General features: G+C 37.9%; 1 protein-coding gene across 1 annotated transcript; it reads left to right on the forward strand.

Moving 5' to 3' along the window:
* The first annotated feature begins 4133 nt into the window (after positions 1 to 4133).
* On the forward strand, positions 4134 to 18035 carry LOC146331927 (protein shisa-4-like). Its single transcript, XM_084736972.1, has 5 exons — positions 4134 to 4278; positions 5631 to 5784; positions 7512 to 7648; positions 15430 to 15675; positions 17222 to 18035. The coding sequence occupies exons 1-5, from the start codon at positions 4212 to 4214 to the stop codon at positions 17404 to 17406; spliced, it is 789 nt and encodes a 262-aa protein (XP_084593098.1). The 5' UTR covers positions 4134 to 4211; the 3' UTR covers positions 17407 to 18035.
* Positions 18036 to 18636: the final 601 nt, after the last annotated feature.

Consider the following 18636-nt stretch of genomic DNA (forward strand, 5'->3'; position numbering starts at 1 on the left):
TACCTTTAATTCCAGTGTGGGTGAGTGTGTGCTTTTTAATTGGCTCCTGAGGGGAATCTGTGGGAGCGCCTGTTACCACACGTCTGTCTCACCTCACACTTTGCATACTGTCGGCCTCTGGATAAGGTTTTTACAACCCCAGAGCAGTGCTAGAATCTTGTAGTACAATTTTACTTGTGCTTCACTGGGTATTTAAATTTTGTGTTGCTTTATACGTGTACTTTTTATAAGTGTTTTACGTGTACTTTATAGAGGGAACTATTGTGGATTTTACCCCATTATAGCTGTCTGACAGCTATAGTATATCTGTTAGGAAAAACAGAAAACTATATCCTATAAAACTCATACGTTTATCAATTATGTGTTAAATTTTGTGCTGCTTTATACTTCCTTACGTGTACTTTTCAGAAGGAAATATTATAGTTTTTACCTCATTATATTTGTCTGACAGCTATAGTATATCTGTTATAAACAAAGAAACATGAAACTATACATCATAAAACTCATGATAAGCACCAGTTATGACGCACTGTTATAGGTGAAACTACCAAACAACAAATTTGTCAAAATTATCTTCACCTTGAGCTGATACAATGTAAAAATCCCTTTTACACCTTAAAGGTCTATATTTAGGGGGATCTATTGGTAGAACATGGCAGGAATTCAGTTTAATATTCATACGGGTTTTTTTTTATGAGTTTATAATCACCCAAAAATAAAAATCATTATTTTGTTGCCTTAAAATGAGCTGTTTATATCTACAGAGGGCACAGCAGGTCCACTTTAATGGAGGTCGCCATATTGTACCACAGAGTTTCATGCACACTTGGAAGGGAAGTGTGAGGAGAGCAGTAGTCAGTCGTTTGCAATCTTCAACCAAGATCCCGCTAAATCCTACACACCGGTCCTTTAATGCATCAGCAGCAGTGAATAAATGCTAAATAAGTTTTGACATGACAGGGTTGTGCTCTTCTTTTTGACCCATTGCCCATAATACTTTGATATTTTTACCCAAGGAATATTTTGAATGTAAGACTCCTTTACTTATATTTTTACATTGTAATTTTGCTACTCTTACTCATGTAAATCTCTTCCACCCCGGCCCACCAGAGACAAGCATGACAATCTGTGCATCCGCCACAGTGCGTAGCAAGTGAAAACCACACTGTTATCTGTCACGCCCTCTCATGTCTTGGAGTCAAAACAATATTGTACCCACAAAATTAGATGAGTAGACAAAACAGAAAGATATCACCAAAAGGTGGTGATATCATAGATCGTATAACAATCATCATTCAAATTGATTATAGTCAAACCCTGTAGTTTCATGTCTGAAACGGAAATATCAAACTTAGGGGAGCTTGTGAATCTTTTGCTCCCTCAACCACAATTTATCAGACCGCCCTCAGCATCCGGATGCACCTCTGGTTTATCTACATGCACAGCAAAGGGTACAACCGAGGGCGCACAACCAACAAAGATATGTATCTGTATCTGAGAGTGTAAAAAAACTAAGACGTCTTACTCTCACCACTTCCTGTTAGCACAAACTTTACTGCGCACCACCATCTACCATCTACTCTGTCCCGAAAATCACACTTAAGAAACATTTCTCATGGCAGCCATATTGACATGAAATACCAGGTTAAACCAATGATTATTCCTAGAGCAAAAACTTATATTATAAGTATTACGGGCAAAGAGTTATTTACCTTGGTGTTGCTGGCCTCCCACTGCCTGAAAGAAACAGAGCTGAATATTATTATGTCACAGTGAAGCTGACCTTTGACCTTTTTTGGATACCACCTGAAAAATAGGAGGCACTGACTGAACTGCGACAGTTGTCGTGAGCATGAGACACGTCTGACAGATAGCTCGGTCTGAACGCTGCAGCCATTGTGACCCAAGTTGAGCCGTCAGGTATGAGAATTTAAGCTCAGCAGATAAATAATATTAGTGATGCACAATATGATGCGATACTGATAACTGATAATTACCTGCTTGTCATGGCCGATATGAATAAGATTACCAATAATTTCACATTTTTGTATTTTAAACATAAGTTCATATAAATAGGGACGCAATATTGGTAGTGATAAATTATTGACTGTTATTGGCCTATCAGTCTATATCAGCGTTGGCAAATATTAGCTGATAAACATTGTCTCTAATAATGTCTGATTTGACAGATGATGTCAAAGCAGTTCATTTGAATTCTTCAGCAAAATGTTCTATAAAAGTAAAAGTATGTTTGTTAAGTTTTTTGGTGAAAAAATAAAGGAACATTTGAAGCGTCAGACTTGTTCTTTCTTTTTGTTTTAATAGTGATGTCAGACAGATTTGGTTTGATCAGAGCTGTGGAATATTAAATTGTGTGTTTTAAATTTAAGTAAAAACAACAGGTTATATTGACTTCTTTTAAAAAAACAACCATGTGAAAACATCAGTTATCTTATTGGTATTGGCCAGGTGTAGATACAAAAACCTGCAATATCACTCAACGAAAGCTGATGTGAAAGCTTGTATTGTCTTATCTTTTTGAGGGTCTGTGGTGACCTGAGCCACTTCAGCACTCAGTCCTCAGGCCTCATGGTTGCTAGCAAGAGAGAAAATGAGTCACACACGGAGATATAGGCAAGCACACACACTATTCTGATTTAACTTTAATGCAGTGATGTTATTCCTACCAACGCACCAACACCAACCTAATATGAGAGCTGTGCTAAACTAACATGCACTTAAAAAATAATGAGTTATGTTGCCTCGCTGGAGTTAAAGACTTAAAAGAGTGAGGAATTTAGTTGATTTTGCAATAAAATTACACTGTGATAAATTGGTGGCCAACAACACAAAACTGCTAACAGCAAAAACACATTATTATGTGACTGCTGGAAAAATAATCCCGCTAAAATTGACTGTATTGAGATTTAAATTTACTGTAAAATTCTCCTGCTAATTATAAATGTACTGTATACATATTATACAGTAAGCATGTCTTCATTTTACAGTAATAATGCTGTGAAAATAACAGAAATTTGTACAAGTACACATCTAAGAACATTTTTTATAAATGCTGGCCCTGTCCACAGTGGTGGTTTAGTTTTCTCCAGCTGCTCCTCCAAACTGCAGATGTGCCAGTACACTGACTATGGATAAGTATCTCAACCCCACTTTAAAAAAAAAATGTAACTATCCCTTTAAAGGGACTGTTCACCCAAAAATGAAGAATACATATTTTTTTCTTAGGTCTGTAGTGCTATTCAGTTTTGGTGCGACTTGCAGAGTTTTGTAGATATCGATCAAAGAGATGTCTTCCTTCTCTCTCTTGTTTTTTTTTTCCCTCTCTCCTTCTTCTTCTTCTTCTTTCTCTCACACCATGCTTACTCACACTGGTTTTGGTCACATCAGTACATAAATGATGTGCATACAAACTCAAATTAAAAACTCAGTTTAATTAGGCAAGAAAAAAAACAGCTTGAGATCAAAAACTGAAGAAGGTTTGAAGTGTCCCTCGGTTCAGTCTTTAGAGTTGAGAGGCGAAGAGGACAGATGAAGGACAAACAGTCGATCCTCCTCAGTGCTTGAACTGAGACAAACAATATTTGCAAACATGTTTTGGTTTGTTTTGGGGAAGCTAGTTTCACTTGAGACCAGAGGCTTTGTAATGTGTGCACCCTAGAAGTGTATCACAATTTATTTTAAAATGTATTTTATGACTGTGATCCTGATAATAATCAACCATTTTTACTTAATGCATCTGTGATGTGATGACATCTTTTTAATCTGTAACTAATGGTATACAGTTCATTTTTTTTTAATCCAAATTACATGAAATTGGTCACTCCCCAAGCCTGTTCATAATGATTACATTATTTAAAATGTAATTATAATTGCATCAGTAAAAGAAAAGAAACAGTGTTCGTTTTTTACCTTACAAAACAGGACCGCAGGGTAGTTTATTTGGGAATGGGATGAAGAGTTTTTTTTCCCATCCAGTGGTAGGCGATGAAATAGCATTTGGAATAAAAGCGCCCGTAGAACCAACGAAGAAGAAAAAGAACGACTGAAGGGTAGGCGGGACTTCAACTGAGTGATGCAGCTGTATTTTAGACGATCTTTAACGCTCCCGTCAGTTCAGTTCCTCTGTTGCTGCTTCCAACAGTCGGAGTGAGAGTTCCTTCCTGTGTCAATCCGGGAATCTTGGAGTAGCCATGGCGGCGGGCCTGTCCACTGTTGTTTTGTTGGCTCTATTTGTGACCCTCTTCCCTTGTATATTTGGTGAGTTTTTTTGGTTTTTTTTTTTTAAACTCCGAACGTCATTTTCTTGCCCTTTTCTCGCCTTGCTGCTTGCTGTCTGTTTTATTTACAGCGTGTTTTAACGCTAGCTCCGGTCAGTTAGCTAGTTACCGACAGGGGCTCAAACCGACCAGTGAATTCAGGGCGATGTCAGTGACGTTCACGGCATGTCTGCCGACGTTGTTTCAGCTTTAAACGTTGGTTTGGCTCAGCTGTAACACAATGGAGAATCAGCCGGATAAAGCTCCCCTTTTTATAATTTCAAGATCTTTGTTGGTTAAACAAACACAAAAATAACATCGACAGATGTATATAGGTTGACTCAACTCAGTAGTAGTCTAGTAGTCGATGCTTTGCTGTTTCCTCCTTTAAATCTGTGTTTAATTTTTGCAGAGTACTTACTTTTAAGTTTGTAATTTGTTTTTTGCTGGATAGAACAACTGAGATACAATTTGTGGTAAACTAGTTCAAGAGCCAGTGTTTTGTATTTGAAATACTCAGAAGTCATTATTGAATTATTATTATTTTTTATTCTGAAATAGACACACTTTCGTTAAATAGACAGGTTTAAACTGTAGAGAAAAAAAGTGGGGAAAAAAATCACGTGAGATGTTCGGGCCTGGAACACGCTCCTTATGAACTACCATATTTAATTTGTGTTCCTGTTATTGTGGTTCTACCATAATAGCACGAAAACTACTCTAAAACCTAAAACTAGGTGACAACAAAATGTTTGTTTTTTTTTTCAAATTGAGATGGAAATAAACGTCGGATTTAAAAAAAAACGGAAAACAAATGACCTTGTGTACAAATATAAATATACAGGAAATGTCTTTAGTTTCAATCTTTGTGAAATTGGTCAAATTTGTCCACTAAACAATCATGAGAGGGGACATTGGTGCTATATTTATTGGGCTTCCACATGACTCATGACCGTCAGTCCACTGTCCTCACATAGTGCTGTGTTTGTATTTTAATATCTATTCTGATCTGTTCTTATTCAGTCTTGCCCCTGACAAGCACCACCCATATTTTAATAACTTACTTATAGATAATTACTAAAACAGTTACTTGATTGATAGTTGTCAGTAAATTTTCTGTTCATAGAAATCAATTAGTCTCCTTATTGTTTAATCTTTTTTGGATTGTTCTAGACCTAGATCATCAAGGCAATAGATGTGTGTGTGTGTGTGTGTGTGTGTGTGTGTGTGTGTGTGTGTGTGTGTGTGTGTACTTTACTCTTGTTGTTCAATCACCACTACAGCTTTGTCTTCAGTGGCAGGAAGACTAACCTTTCTTCCCCCTCTCTGCTTTTTGTTTCTGCTCTGTTACAGCTTGGGACGATGACTGCCAATCCTACACAGATATGTCCAACATGTACCACTCATTCCAGAAATGCAGGACAGGATTTTGCTGTGGTTCCTGCTACAACAGATACTGCTGCCATGATAGTTTTTGGCGTCTTTCAGAAGACAAACAAGATGAATGGTATGGTATTCTGTTTTAGTCTGTAATAGATGTTGAATTACCTCTAACTGCAGTTGACATCAAGAGTGAAATTTAAATTTCTGTGTTAGATGGTAAGATGGAAATACTTAAACGGGTTCCCTTTGAGTCTGTGTCCCTGTGTAATCATAGCAGAGATTTGTCGTTGCAGCCCATTATACAGTGATTATGTAGTCAAGCAACAGGAAATGGTGTATTCCTGTTCACGACCACCGTCATGCAGCTGCAGTGTGAATCTCATGCAACTTGCCTTCTCTCAAATGTAACAGAGCTAGATGACACTTGGCTTGTAGTGCTCAAAGCACCAAAAAAAAACACCTGGAAAAAATCAACACCAAAGTCTCTCACCAAAAATCATTGTCATAATTCGTAGACCTTGTTATGAGCAGTTTCATTTAGGAACCATTTTCTGTCTACCAACCTACACCTGCTAAACCATATCACCGCAATAGCTAGCTCAGTGGTGCAGATGTTTCAGCTCAGCAGAGGAGAACGGCATTAAGGTTTGTATCCTGTGCTGTTACAGTCATGAGCCTCTCAGCAATGACTATATGCACAATTCCCTCCGTATGGTATATGGTGTAGTGGGTGTTGTTCTGTAGACAGAAAGTAGTTCCTACATGTAACTACTCACAACAAGGTCTGTGGATTATCATGAGTAACAGGGTCATGAGTTCTCCAAACAATGACATTATCTGCATTTACGTGGACCCTAATATTCACAAATAAGCAGAATATTAGCCTAATCATAATAAAAGTGTCTCATGTCACCCCAAGGAAAGAGAGTGGCCTGATCTGGCCTGATTGGTGGTGTAAATCTTTGATAATAATAAAGTTTAATAGAAAAATAAAATTGCTTATATGTAAACACTTATTCCAATCATTTCTTTCTGGTTGAAACAAATATATTCTTTTTGTGTTTGTTTGCCCTGTGTGGGGGTAGTTGATGTGTCTCGAACAAGTTTCCAAGAGGTACAGAGACGTTGTGGTAGCGAAACGGAACTGGTCAGTAGCGGATAAAACTTTAAAAGATTTAAAGATACTAATGTTGTTCCCAGGATATGATGTGGGTCCATCTTGAAAATTAAACAGTGGAAACGCTACATCTTCTTTTTGTGTTTACTGGCAGTTGGCAAACAGGCACCACTTCCGTTATAGTTTTGGCAGATTAGATGCTTCACAGCTGGTGTGACCAGTGTGTGCATGTCAGAAAAGTTCTATTTGGGACATGCAAATATTTTCGTATCACTCTATTAACCATCCATGTAAACCATAAAGTTGTATTTTTCTGAATGATTTAAATTTGATTAAGAATTGCCCATAAAACTGCAACTAATAAATGCCATTCAGTTTTTCCAAATGTAGTTTTTTGGTGCTTTGAACATCACAAACAGAATGCCTTATATTCCCATTATATTTGCAAGAAGGCAGACATCTTTACGGCCAATATCTCCAAAACTCTAGTTCACACCAAAACAATCTAGGTGGATAAAAAGCACTACAGTTAAGAGAAATATATGTTGTTTTTATTTTTGGGTGAACTGGGATTTTAGAAATTGGCTTATAGTCTGTATCTGCAATATAGACTTGATGTATTTGTGTTTTCCAGTAGTATTCATTGCACAAGGGAAAGTTGTTGTGACTGTACCTGTAGGGTAATGGCAACATAAATATTGTTTTACATTATCTCTTCTTTGTTTCTTTTTCAGTTACTCTTTCTCCACTTACCATTCACCATTGCCCATGATCCTTGGTATTGGTAGCCTTGTCTTTGTTTTGATCATCTTCATCTGCTGCTGCGTCTGTCCCTGCTGCTGCCTGTACAAGATGTGCCGCAAGCCACAGCGTAAGTAGACCTGCATTAACAGTTAGTGCTGTCTGTTGTTGTTGGTGATGCTATTAGATGTCAAACTGGCAGCCAGGTCTTTGGCTAAGAGTTCGACTGCCTTGATATCTACAGTAGCCAATGTTTCAGGAGTACAGAACCAGCTGTGGTTTGATTTATCGATTTCACTTAAAGGAGAAGTCTATCATAATGTGGATGCAGACATTTTTGAATTCCTCATTTTGTTTGAAATTTCTCCCAACAGCATGTAGTGGCCATATCTTCATATACCAGAAAACCAGTCAATATGACTACTTATCAAGAAACCTACTGCTTTTCTTTCTGGTACATCTTGGCTTTTTTAATCAGTAAAGCCTCATCTTCATCTTCTATAGATGGTCGTAAGAAAGTTGTGATTTTGGTGTCATTTCACAGCATGTGGACAGTCCAGTGTTGCTACTCAAGTAACTGCCAGGTTACAAAACACATCTTAAAGTGGTAGTTCAGTTGTTTTTAATGATAATCTCTCCCTTTCAATATCTCTGGTTGTATTATTTACAAGATTATCTGCCGAGTTCTGTTAAGCTCACATCCTGGTACTACCTGAACAGCAGGTTAACACAGAGTGGGTGGACCAGGTGTTTTAAGATAAACAGAAACTTAGATGCAAAGAGAAAGTGAAACAGCAAAGTAATTGCATGAATGCAATGAAGAATCTCAATCTGTAAGGCATTTAATTCACTGGATAGCCAGTGGATAGCCTTTTTTTCTTTCAGAAAATGTAAATTAAAAGAGTTTTTCCCCTAGTGCTCACTTAAAGCAGTAGAGACATGAAGCATATTTGTTCAAGCAAATACAGGGAGCCAGTTGACAAAAAGTTACCAGCCACACATCATACCATGTTAGTGTAAGTTTCTGATGCTTGCTTTACTTCCTCTCTATATAGTGGAAGATTTTATAAATCAAACCTTTACATAGTTTCCTTACATCTCTGTCAACCTTAGAGGTTAATGAGTTACAGCACTAAATTAGTATTAAATAATGTAAATAGTACATATAAATCCCTGAAACCCAGTATACTCTTTAATCTGATAGTTTATCATATCTTAGTTTGTATCAGTGGTGGACCATCCAAATTACGGCTTCCTCATCAGGGGAATTTTAGAGCTGATATGATCAGTGGAATGATCAGATAGTCAAGCGACAAAATTTGTTTAATGCATTCTTTTAAATGAAAAATGCCGTAAATTTACTTGGTCCAGCTTCTCTGACATGAATATTTATGGTTTCTTTTATCAGCTACGATAAAAACATAATATTTGGGGGCTTTTGAACTTTTGGCGGCGCAAAACATAAATGTTTCAACCTGGGTTCTGGGAGATTAATTGTAACCACAATATTTCCCTTTTATTTTTACATTTTATGGACAAAATGATTCATCAGTTATACAAGAAAATAATTGTCAGATTAACTGATAATGAAACTATGATTCACCTGCAAGCCATGCGCAATTTCAAAGCAACATGTCCCTAACATAAAGCTCTGAGCAGCGACCAGGTATCGTATTAGTTGAATGCTATTTTTTACAGGGGCCAGAGTAACAAATCATTAGTGTGCAAAATCAGTCACTCAGCACTTACAGTAGTTAAACCAGCAACTAATGTATTGAGAGCACTGGGCCATGTGCTGCTTTTTCTGCAACATGTTGCTGCACATGTGTTGGTTTCCTGCACTCAACCATCGACCAACACTTGCTGTCGACAGCTTCTCAGCCTAGACTCTTGGTTTCCAGTGTGTTGGTGTATTTGTCTAGTTTTCAATATAGAACATCAGGGGACTTATTTGAGGTCTGTTGGCCCACCCACCACATGATTTTCATTACTGCAATGGCTCAGCCTTGATAATAACACAGACACTGAGACTCAGAGGACAAACTGGTCCAACATTCCCCAAATCACAATAATTGAATGCAGCGGATATGTGACGCTCACAGCTGTTGCACAGAGGTGCTTGATTTGTTAAAACCGTGAACTGTGAAGTTCCTCATTTGATATTTGTTTCTTCATTCAGCTGGCTGTTCAAGGGTTTACTGGGGATTTTTGATGTGGTGAGCACTATGTCCCACAGGTTGATGACTCAGTAGTCATCAGTGATAATTGCTGTTTGGAGTTCGTGCCAAACTTGAATACTGCTATAGTCCTGTCGCTGAAAAGATCTTCATAATTTATGCTGCTTTTTAGCAAGTCAGGCCTGTTTATTTTTAAAGCTATGAATTTGAGAATATATATGATAATTTAAGTTTTCTGAGCATTCAAGTTCTACCTTTTAGGTGTTTAAACCGCCTTATGGGAATTAATTGTTTGAATTAAATTGGCTTTTTAAGATGATAAGGTTGTATTCTTTAGTTTTGTTATTGTCAACAAATTCCATTCAAGCAGTAAAACCTAACCACCCAAGAACTGATCCTATTAGCAAGTATTTTCTGTAGCCAGAGTGTGAGGTATCTTATACATCTACATCAGACCTCAATCCCACATACACCTACGTCCTGCTGCCATACTTATGAGTACACCAAACCTGTGGCTGAAAATAGTCCCACATGATTTTCCTCCTGTTTGACTAACATTTGCTCTGCACCTCAGTGCCCAGCTGTTTAAGGAAAATATTTTCCCTTTTTTTAAAAAAAGATTTTAGCTGTTTTTTTTCTTTAGTTCTTTACGTGTCAGTAGAAATCAGTGGGCTTGCAACTGAGCGCCAGACGGACTAACAAAACATAGATTATCACCAGCCTTAACCTTAAGGTCACAAAATAATTTAACATTAATGTATCTTTTTGGATGTTTGTAATATTAACACGGTAGCTCTGTAAGTTGTATGGCTTCATTCATATCGTTGACTTCACAGGAACACTCAACTATACATAATTTCCTTTAAAGTTAACAGTCAACATAGCAAGTGTAAAAACACTGTAAGCTGTGCTTTGTTTTCACACTGCAGCCACACAGTTGTGGTCAATGGTCTTTTTGTCCTACATGCAGGTTTGTCTCTGAGCGGTAGACACTAAGTTTTAATGGCTCTTTTCGTTCTCACTAAACATCAGAATGTGACTTTGTCAGTCTTCATGTGTGAAAACACCTCATCATTCAGTGTGAATACTCAGATATATCTCAGGAAGTCAGCTTAAGGTGGAAATATACTTGCTTTTAACTACGCATTTGACAAGGGGACAAGGGGCCTTGTGCAAGATTTTTTTTTTAAATCCTAGAACGGTTACTTGTCACTGTACAAACTTGTTGTTAGTTGCTGATTTCAGCCTGATGAGTGGCACCTGTTTATGCGGAGGCGAATGAAATCTAATCATTAGCGTTCTGGTCTTAATTGGTGCCCCTAAAAATTGCAGTACAAGGTTGCTGTTTCTGCTGCGTGTGGGGGGAAATTTTGAAAGACAGAAATAGTACCAAAGAGTAGGTTGTTTTGATGCCAGTATTGGAATGCCTCTGATCCACTCTAAAATGTTGGATCGGGTGTTGGCAAGTGCTCAAGTCTATGCACCAATCCAATTTCATGTAATTTATTAACCTTGAAATGGGACTCTCCTTTTCCCCAGCAGCATCCCATATGCCAAATTCTTTTAACCTGAGCCAGGCCATACAACAATGATAGCAACCGTCCATACAGTGTTAGGAGTGTACAGCTGTTAAAAATAATACTATATTTTTAACACAGTCATTGGAGTGGTACTCTGTGTTAGCCAATATGCAATGTTTAGCTGTCAGAACTGGTTTTGAGAAGGAAAAATTGCAATCAAAACATCCATACCAAAAGAGTAAAAAGAAGAATTTCATAATACAGACAGTGGTGTGGTGTGTCGGTGTTGTCAGAAATTAGTCAACAATGTGTCATCAAAACAGCACTGTATGTGACAAAAGTAAAGAGGGAATAGTTGAGCATGAAGTTAAATGCTAAGAAAAGTCTTTTTTTAAAGCAAAGCAGTCCATGATTTTCATGAAAGGTGATCAAGGGGGATGTGACAGTTACACAGATATAACAAGATAATATTATAGCCCGCAGTAAAAGGATCATATTGGAAAATTACCTGCATAAAGACCCTGAACTGTATGTTTCTGTGGCAAATAATGGTAGTAAAAATTGTAAAATCTAAAAAATCATTTAAATTGTCAAACAGTGATAATGATATGGTTAACAGAATATTTGCATTAAATGTGTCTTAGTTATATATGTTGTTTTCATGATTTTCAGTATAATTTTTAAACATTCATTCAGACATTCATTCATTCCTCAGTGAAGGAATTTACCCTGTGGTTATTTTGGTCAGCAGCGTGGTATGCAGTATTAACACCATTCTTCTGTGTGTTTTCACAGTTTACAGTAGTAGTAGTTGCAGTAAACCTAAGTGTAACATAATTTGTGGATGTTAGCTCACTGCCCTTTATACCATTATACCAACGGCTTCAATTTTAACTGTGTAACATTCACACATTGTCTCCTGACTGTCCCTCAATATTACAACATTAGTCCAACATCACCCCAGCCTATGGTTGTAGCCACATTAGCTCTGCAGTGTGCTAATGCCAAGTTCAACAGGTTAACCTAGAAATAAACACTAAAAAAGTTACAAATTTGTTATTATGACACTCCAGCTCAGTCTTAGGCTTATGTGCCACATAAATGGACAGTTCACTCCCAAATCCAATATTGGCCGTAGAAATGTTTACCCTCTCTCCGGTGTAATGGGACTAGATGGAACTGGGCTTGTGGTGTTCAAAGTGCCAAAAAAGAACATTTCAACAATTCATCACCATTGTTCTTTCCAGACATCATGACCCAGTCACTCAAGATAATCCACAGAACCCGATGTTAGTAGTTTCAGGTCGGAACTCTTTTCCCTCTAATAGAAAGTACTTCCGGTAGAGTTCAGTGCAGAAAGAATGTAGTTCCTGAAACTCCTCTAAACAAGGTCTGTGGATTACCTTGAGTAACCTGGTCATGATTTCTGGAAAGAGACATTGCTTTTGAGTTTTTCAAATGTATTCTTTTGGTGCTTTAAAAAATAATCTAGATGAATAAATTTTCACTACAGGTAAGAGGAAAAATATGTATTTTTGATTATGGGGTGAACTGACTGTTTAAGAACAAATCTGTTCACACGAGTGGTTCTTGAACGAGGCCCAAATGTTCTTGGCTACATAAGCATAAAGCATATTGGATGGAAGGAAAGGAAGAACCCAAAGAGACAGAAATTTAAAGTGGATTGAATATCTTAGTAACTACAGAGTACTTGCAGTGAGTGTAAATCTATTATAAGTAAGTGTGTACATAAACAGGGAAAAACTTGGCATGTGGTTTTCCACGTTATTTTTTACAAGCTTTGTGTAATCAGAGACAGACAGACTGCGTCCTCTGTTCTGTTCTCTGCAACAGGGTGGATATAGTTCCACTTCATACAAGATACAACAGATTTATTTATCATTATACAACAGGGTTGTATAGCAAGATTTCTCTTAAGTCCTTCTTGTCTTCAAGCCATTATTTCTGCTGGCAGATTCCTTCATTTATTATCTTCTCTTCATAGATCTCAGACTAGATTTAACTTGTATCCACCCTTCAACCCACTTCTCTAAATGTATTCCGCAGAGTGGAGCAAAGAACCTGTTGTGTGTGCGCTCATGTTGACACTCAGGCATGTACACGGTTGTAAAAGCGCTGCACCCTCTTGCACTTCCTGTCGATATATTGTGTTAGCCAGCTCGTTCAGGTTGTGCCAGGCAATGATGAAGCTCTGGAGGAGAGGGGTAGGCTAAAAACACGAGCAAGAATGTGGATTCCCCGACTCTGGCTGCTGCGTGTCGGGATCACATCCAGGAATGCTAGAGCTCCACCTCAGATGACTCATTGTTTCCACGACAACCACAGTGAGGGAAAACTCAAGACCATCCCACGTCATTTACAGGAAGTGGTCACGATGACTCCCTATGTGTTTGGAAAAAAAACACATGGTGGGGTAGTCACACGCACACACACACACACAGAGAGACAGACACACACACACAGACATCTCTTTCTTCCCTTTTTTTAAACAATGCTGTCTTTCAGTTTCACTAACTTGCACACTGATGGGTGTGGGCTTCGGGAGGAAACACTGAGGGTCTTCGTGAGGGTGGAGTTGGTTTTGTTTTATATCAAAAAAAAAAAAGTAAGAAAACATGAAGTTGGTTTTAAAAAGCGGCATAAATCTGTCTTACTAGTGGCCAAATCATTTGTTTCAAATCAAATAATTTTGCTTGATAGAGATCTTATAATAGATGATGTTGTGTCTTTGCTGAAAAGAGCATTGTCCTTTACAGCCATATTTTATCTTTTTATGAGAATATTTACTATAATAAAGTAAAGATTAAAGTGTGTATGATTTACAGGATTTATTATATATATGTGGCGGAAATGGAATATAATATTCATAATTATGTTTTCATTAGTGTTCACCTGAAAACCATAATTGCTGTGCTTTCATTAACATAGAAAGAGACATATCTACAAGAATGTCGGTCCTCCTCCATGGTGGTCACTATGTTGCAATGCCGTGTTTGTAGCCCAAAACGACAAAGCAAACACTGGCTCTAGAAGCCGACTTTTGCATTTTGCACAAGTTTTGCAGCTCTTTTAGGTTCTTATATACGCTTTGAAGGGGAGAGTTAGACACTGAATTTGCAATCAGCAAGCTCACTGCTAGATGCTATGAAATACTGTGCTTTGTATTGCCTGAGAAAAAAAACACAGTCTCAACCAGGGACATTTAATACGGAGATGTGGCAACAAAACATTTACAACATAACTTGTCCGGTTAGTGTCTCATGTTATATTCAAGGGTTTATGATCTACATGGAGTTGGAAAAAAAAATTTCTAACTTCCTCCACATAAATCATAAATGCTGGAATATAAAAACTCATTGAAATCAATTGAGAAATGCAAATTATACTTTTTATTCAGAAAAAAAAAAATGCATTAACTTGTATGTGTTTTCAGGCCAGTCTTGACCGAGCCAATATGGTAGTGATGCTGATATAAATCCAAAGGCCAATGCTGTATCTACAAATATAAAAAAAAAGTCCATAAGTCTGCAGCTACAGTTGACTTAAATTTATGTATGAACATTTTTATTAACTCTTCTCTCATCTGGATTCTATAACCTGGACAGTCAAAGGACACTATTTGAGTTTTAAATAGTGTTTTTTATTTTATTATTATTATTTTTTTCTAGACATGGATTTCAAATACATTGGTTTTGAAAAGTCACCCCAGTGGAAATGACATCTTTGAGACCCTGTATTCTCCTCCAGTGTAAAAAAAAATGAAGAAACCCATACAGTATTTTTTTTGTGACAACAAATGAAGTAAAATTTATATGACTGGGCAATAAAGTTGACTTAATAGGATTTAATTCAGCTCAGTTGACTTTCTGTCACTGCCAGATTTGTTAAGTCGAATAAATGCATGGTGATGTGATGGTCTGAGTTAAGTGTTGCTGCATATTTGTGAAACAAAAAACTTCTCTGTATGAAATCTGAACTTCTCTTTTATTTTAATGTTGTAATGCTCCATTGCATAAATAGATCTCTTGGTGGCTGTGTTATTTTTGATGAAAGTAACTGTTGGTTAACCTCTCAGCCTCTCAGTTCTTCGTATTGCTGTACTTCCTTCCTTTAACTGAGATTGTTATTTAACACCATACGTATCTTATATTAGCTGTATATCTTATCTGTTTCTGTGTTGTGTTTGCTTACAGCTGTGATTGCCACCACCACCCACACCACAGTGGTCACCTCTGCTCCTCAGCACTACCCCCAGCAGCCCACTGCAACACCTGGACAGTCCTACCAGGGGGCCCAGTATCCACCCTACCAGCCCGTACCAGTGCAGCAGGGTTATGGACCTCAGCCCATGCCCCAGGGCTACGGAGCCCAGCCCGTGCCGACATCATACCATGGACAGGCGTTCACAGCAGGACCGCCACCAACATATCAGGAAGCCAGTGAGTGTGATTTTTTTTTTTATTAAATTTCCTATTTTCAAATCAAGGACAACTTCCATTTATGACATCCTGCCAGTATTACTTCTGTCAGAAAAAACAATGTTAAAACATATTTGTTGACTTGACTAAAAATAAAAAGATGCCTTTGTCAGTGAATAAAAACTATAATGACACTGCAAAAGTTGGATGAAAATGAACCAACTACTTTTTGACTCCAGTCCTGCCTGCATCTGTAGAAGCATATTTCAACTAAACTATCGGAGGTCCTGACTGATTAAAAAAAAATCTCTCTTCTTCAGACGTCATTTAGCTGCACCTGTTACACTAAATGGCAGCATCTAGTGACAGCATAACTCTACCTGTAATGTTATTCAACATAATTTACAGATTTATGGACTAAATTGTGTGGAAACCCATTTCTGCCAGTAAAAGAAAAAAATCCATGGTGAGTCCTAATTATGTCAAAACAAAAAGTCAAAATTATGAGATAAAATTCACAGATTAAACATGCAGTACACTTACGAGATAAGAAGAGTCAGAAGAGATGCTGTTTGCCAGTCCAAGCATGCTCTTATTGTGAGGTTTGCACACATTTGGATTAGATTTGGATTTGAATTTTATACAGTTTAGTTTTAAGTTTGACAGATAGGCTGCTGGACCAGGCTGTGCTGCAGTACAGCATGACCATCTGAATCACTGATTTAAAAATAAAAACAGAAAAATAATCTGGCTACTGACTTCAAAAGAGCTGAGTCTATGAAGAAAGTAAAATACGCTCTTGTATCTTCTGACAAATAAATTCTATATGAGGAGTTCATGATAAGGTGGCATCCATCATAACTTTCAAGTATTTGTGAGAAGAGACCTATTTAATTCCTTCATTGTGCTTTGTCACTGAAGACAGCTGACAATCAGGAGGTTAGATAAACTCAAGTTAGCTGTCTGTGTACTTCATATATATTTTAAGAGTGATGTATTTCTACAATGGATTTGCAGAAAATGGACAGAAATTAAGGTCTTGTGTTTTTTAGGATTAAACATCATTACACAAAGTGGATGATTACATAGTTTTTTATTTTTTTAGAAACACCCACTAAAGTTTAGAAACACACCCTTTAACATGGTATAATGACACATTCAAATATAGCCTTAGAATAGGCATGTCCAAACTGTTTCATAAAGGGCCATGTGGCTGCAGGTTTTCATTCCTACCAAGCCGGAGCACACCAGGCTCGACTCATTTAATCAACTGATTTCAGTCTTCAAACAGCTGATTAGTCGAATCAGGTGTGCTGTAGACTGGTTGGATCAAAAACCTGCAGCCACTCGGCCCTTTATGGAACAGTTTGGACATGCCTGCCTTAGAACATATTATGCAATTTTGGTACTTCAGAAAAGCTGCAAATTGAAGTGGAGGTGGAATAACTGCTGTCTGGTATGAAGTCAAAAATAACCACGCATGGTTCAGTTCCTATTTTACATAATCTGAACTGAAGTTGTGGTTATCATCTTTCATCCTCTCCCCATCTTTTCTTTCCATGTCCAGCCGGTCCTTGCTACCCTCCCAACCCGATGCCTTACAGCCACGCCGCGTACGGCCCCGGCCAGCCATCATACCCTCTGCAGCCTCCTGTCCAGCCGCAGGCCAACGCTCCACCCGCAACCACAGACTTCCTAGCCCAGCCAGCGTACAACCCGGATTATGTTGCACCACCACCCAAGACTGGATAATGGACCACAGCACCACACTCTCAGCCATTCTAAACATGCTGCGACATTTTTGAACTTGGCAGAGCTGGAAATGTTTGATCTGAATCGAGATAGTGGTTAAATATGGGAAGGTTGTGACACATTTGTAGTTGTTGTAGTGCATCTTTTCTGTTGAAGAGTTGCCAAGAAAGAATGTTGATACCTCTCTGCTCATATTGCATGGACTTAAAATGTACAAGTGGTGAGATTGTTTTGAATTTTTAATATCACTTAATGGCTCCATCTTCGTCATCTTGGTAAATTACACATAAATCCACTGAGTCTGATTTTAATGAATAGAAGAAGAAGTGCTTCAGCATTTTCCAGCCTTCTGAACATGCCTCTCCCTCTTTAGTTCCTGTCTGTACTGTGCGCTGGCTGAACCTGCCTGACCTCTCAAGTCACCATCCACAGCAACTTTAGTCAGACTCAGTGGTCAAACTCTGGAGGAGTTCTCATGGTCGCAGCCATAATTTCTTTCTGCCAGTTTATTCCAGACTGATGAAGTTCTTTGAACATTTTTTTAAATGTAGTTTATCATGTTCCTTTGACACTGGGGTTGTGAAAGGCAGTTAATGCTTTCAGTGTTTCCCCTAGGTGGGCTGCCTTTGGGGGGGCAGGGTGGGATGCAGTATCATAGCACTTTTGTATTTTGCAGTCCGAGTGCTACAAGATTGTATGGAGTTAAATTAAGCATAGATTTAAGAGGCCCCTCGATATATCATAAAAATAAAGCTATGATATTATTGTGATTTTAAACATCTTGTAATATGCTGAGTATCATGCTAGCATGAATTGTGATTTAAAAAAAAAAAACTTGGCAGCATCTAGGCACTACAGTATTGCAACACAAAATACTGCGATACCATGCCAATACCCCCCAAACTCATGTTATCAATATCAGTCTAAAGCCTGGAGTATTTCCTCTGACAGCCAAGATGGATCAAAGCTTGTCCTCCTGTGCTTGTCAGGGATGAAGCTGTATCAGCTGTGGAGTCACTGTCACCAGATTCAGGCTTGGTGTGTTTAAAACAAACAAAAAAAACAAAAGAATATTTCGGTCTGAATATCAGACATTTGGGGCAAGTGGCTGTTGGATATTTGATTTTGGAAGAAATATGTTGGTAAATCACCGAATAATTACATTACTCCCGAGAAACTTTTATTGTAATGTGACAAGCTGTAGTGAGCATGTTTGTGTGTGCGCAGTGT

Source organism: Lutjanus erythropterus, chromosome 2 (assembly GCF_056507025.1).
Source record: "Lutjanus erythropterus isolate fLutEry1 chromosome 2, fLutEry1.hap2, whole genome shotgun sequence".
Taxonomy (NCBI): domain Eukaryota; kingdom Metazoa; phylum Chordata; class Actinopteri; order Lutjaniformes; family Lutjanidae; genus Lutjanus; species Lutjanus erythropterus.

Bases quoted from the DNA above. Each gene is read 5' to 3' on its own strand.
- LOC146331927 (XM_084736972.1), top strand. From the start codon at position 4,212: ATGGCGGCGGGCCTGTCCACTGTTGTTTTGTTGGCTCTATTTGTGACC. The intron at 7,649-15,429 runs GTAAGTAGACCT...GTTTGCTTACAG, and splicing joins GATGTGCCGCAAGCCACAGC to CTGTGATTGCCACCACCACC. The intron at 15,676-17,221 runs GTGAGTGTGATT...TTCCATGTCCAG, and splicing joins ACCAACATATCAGGAAGCCA to CCGGTCCTTGCTACCCTCCC.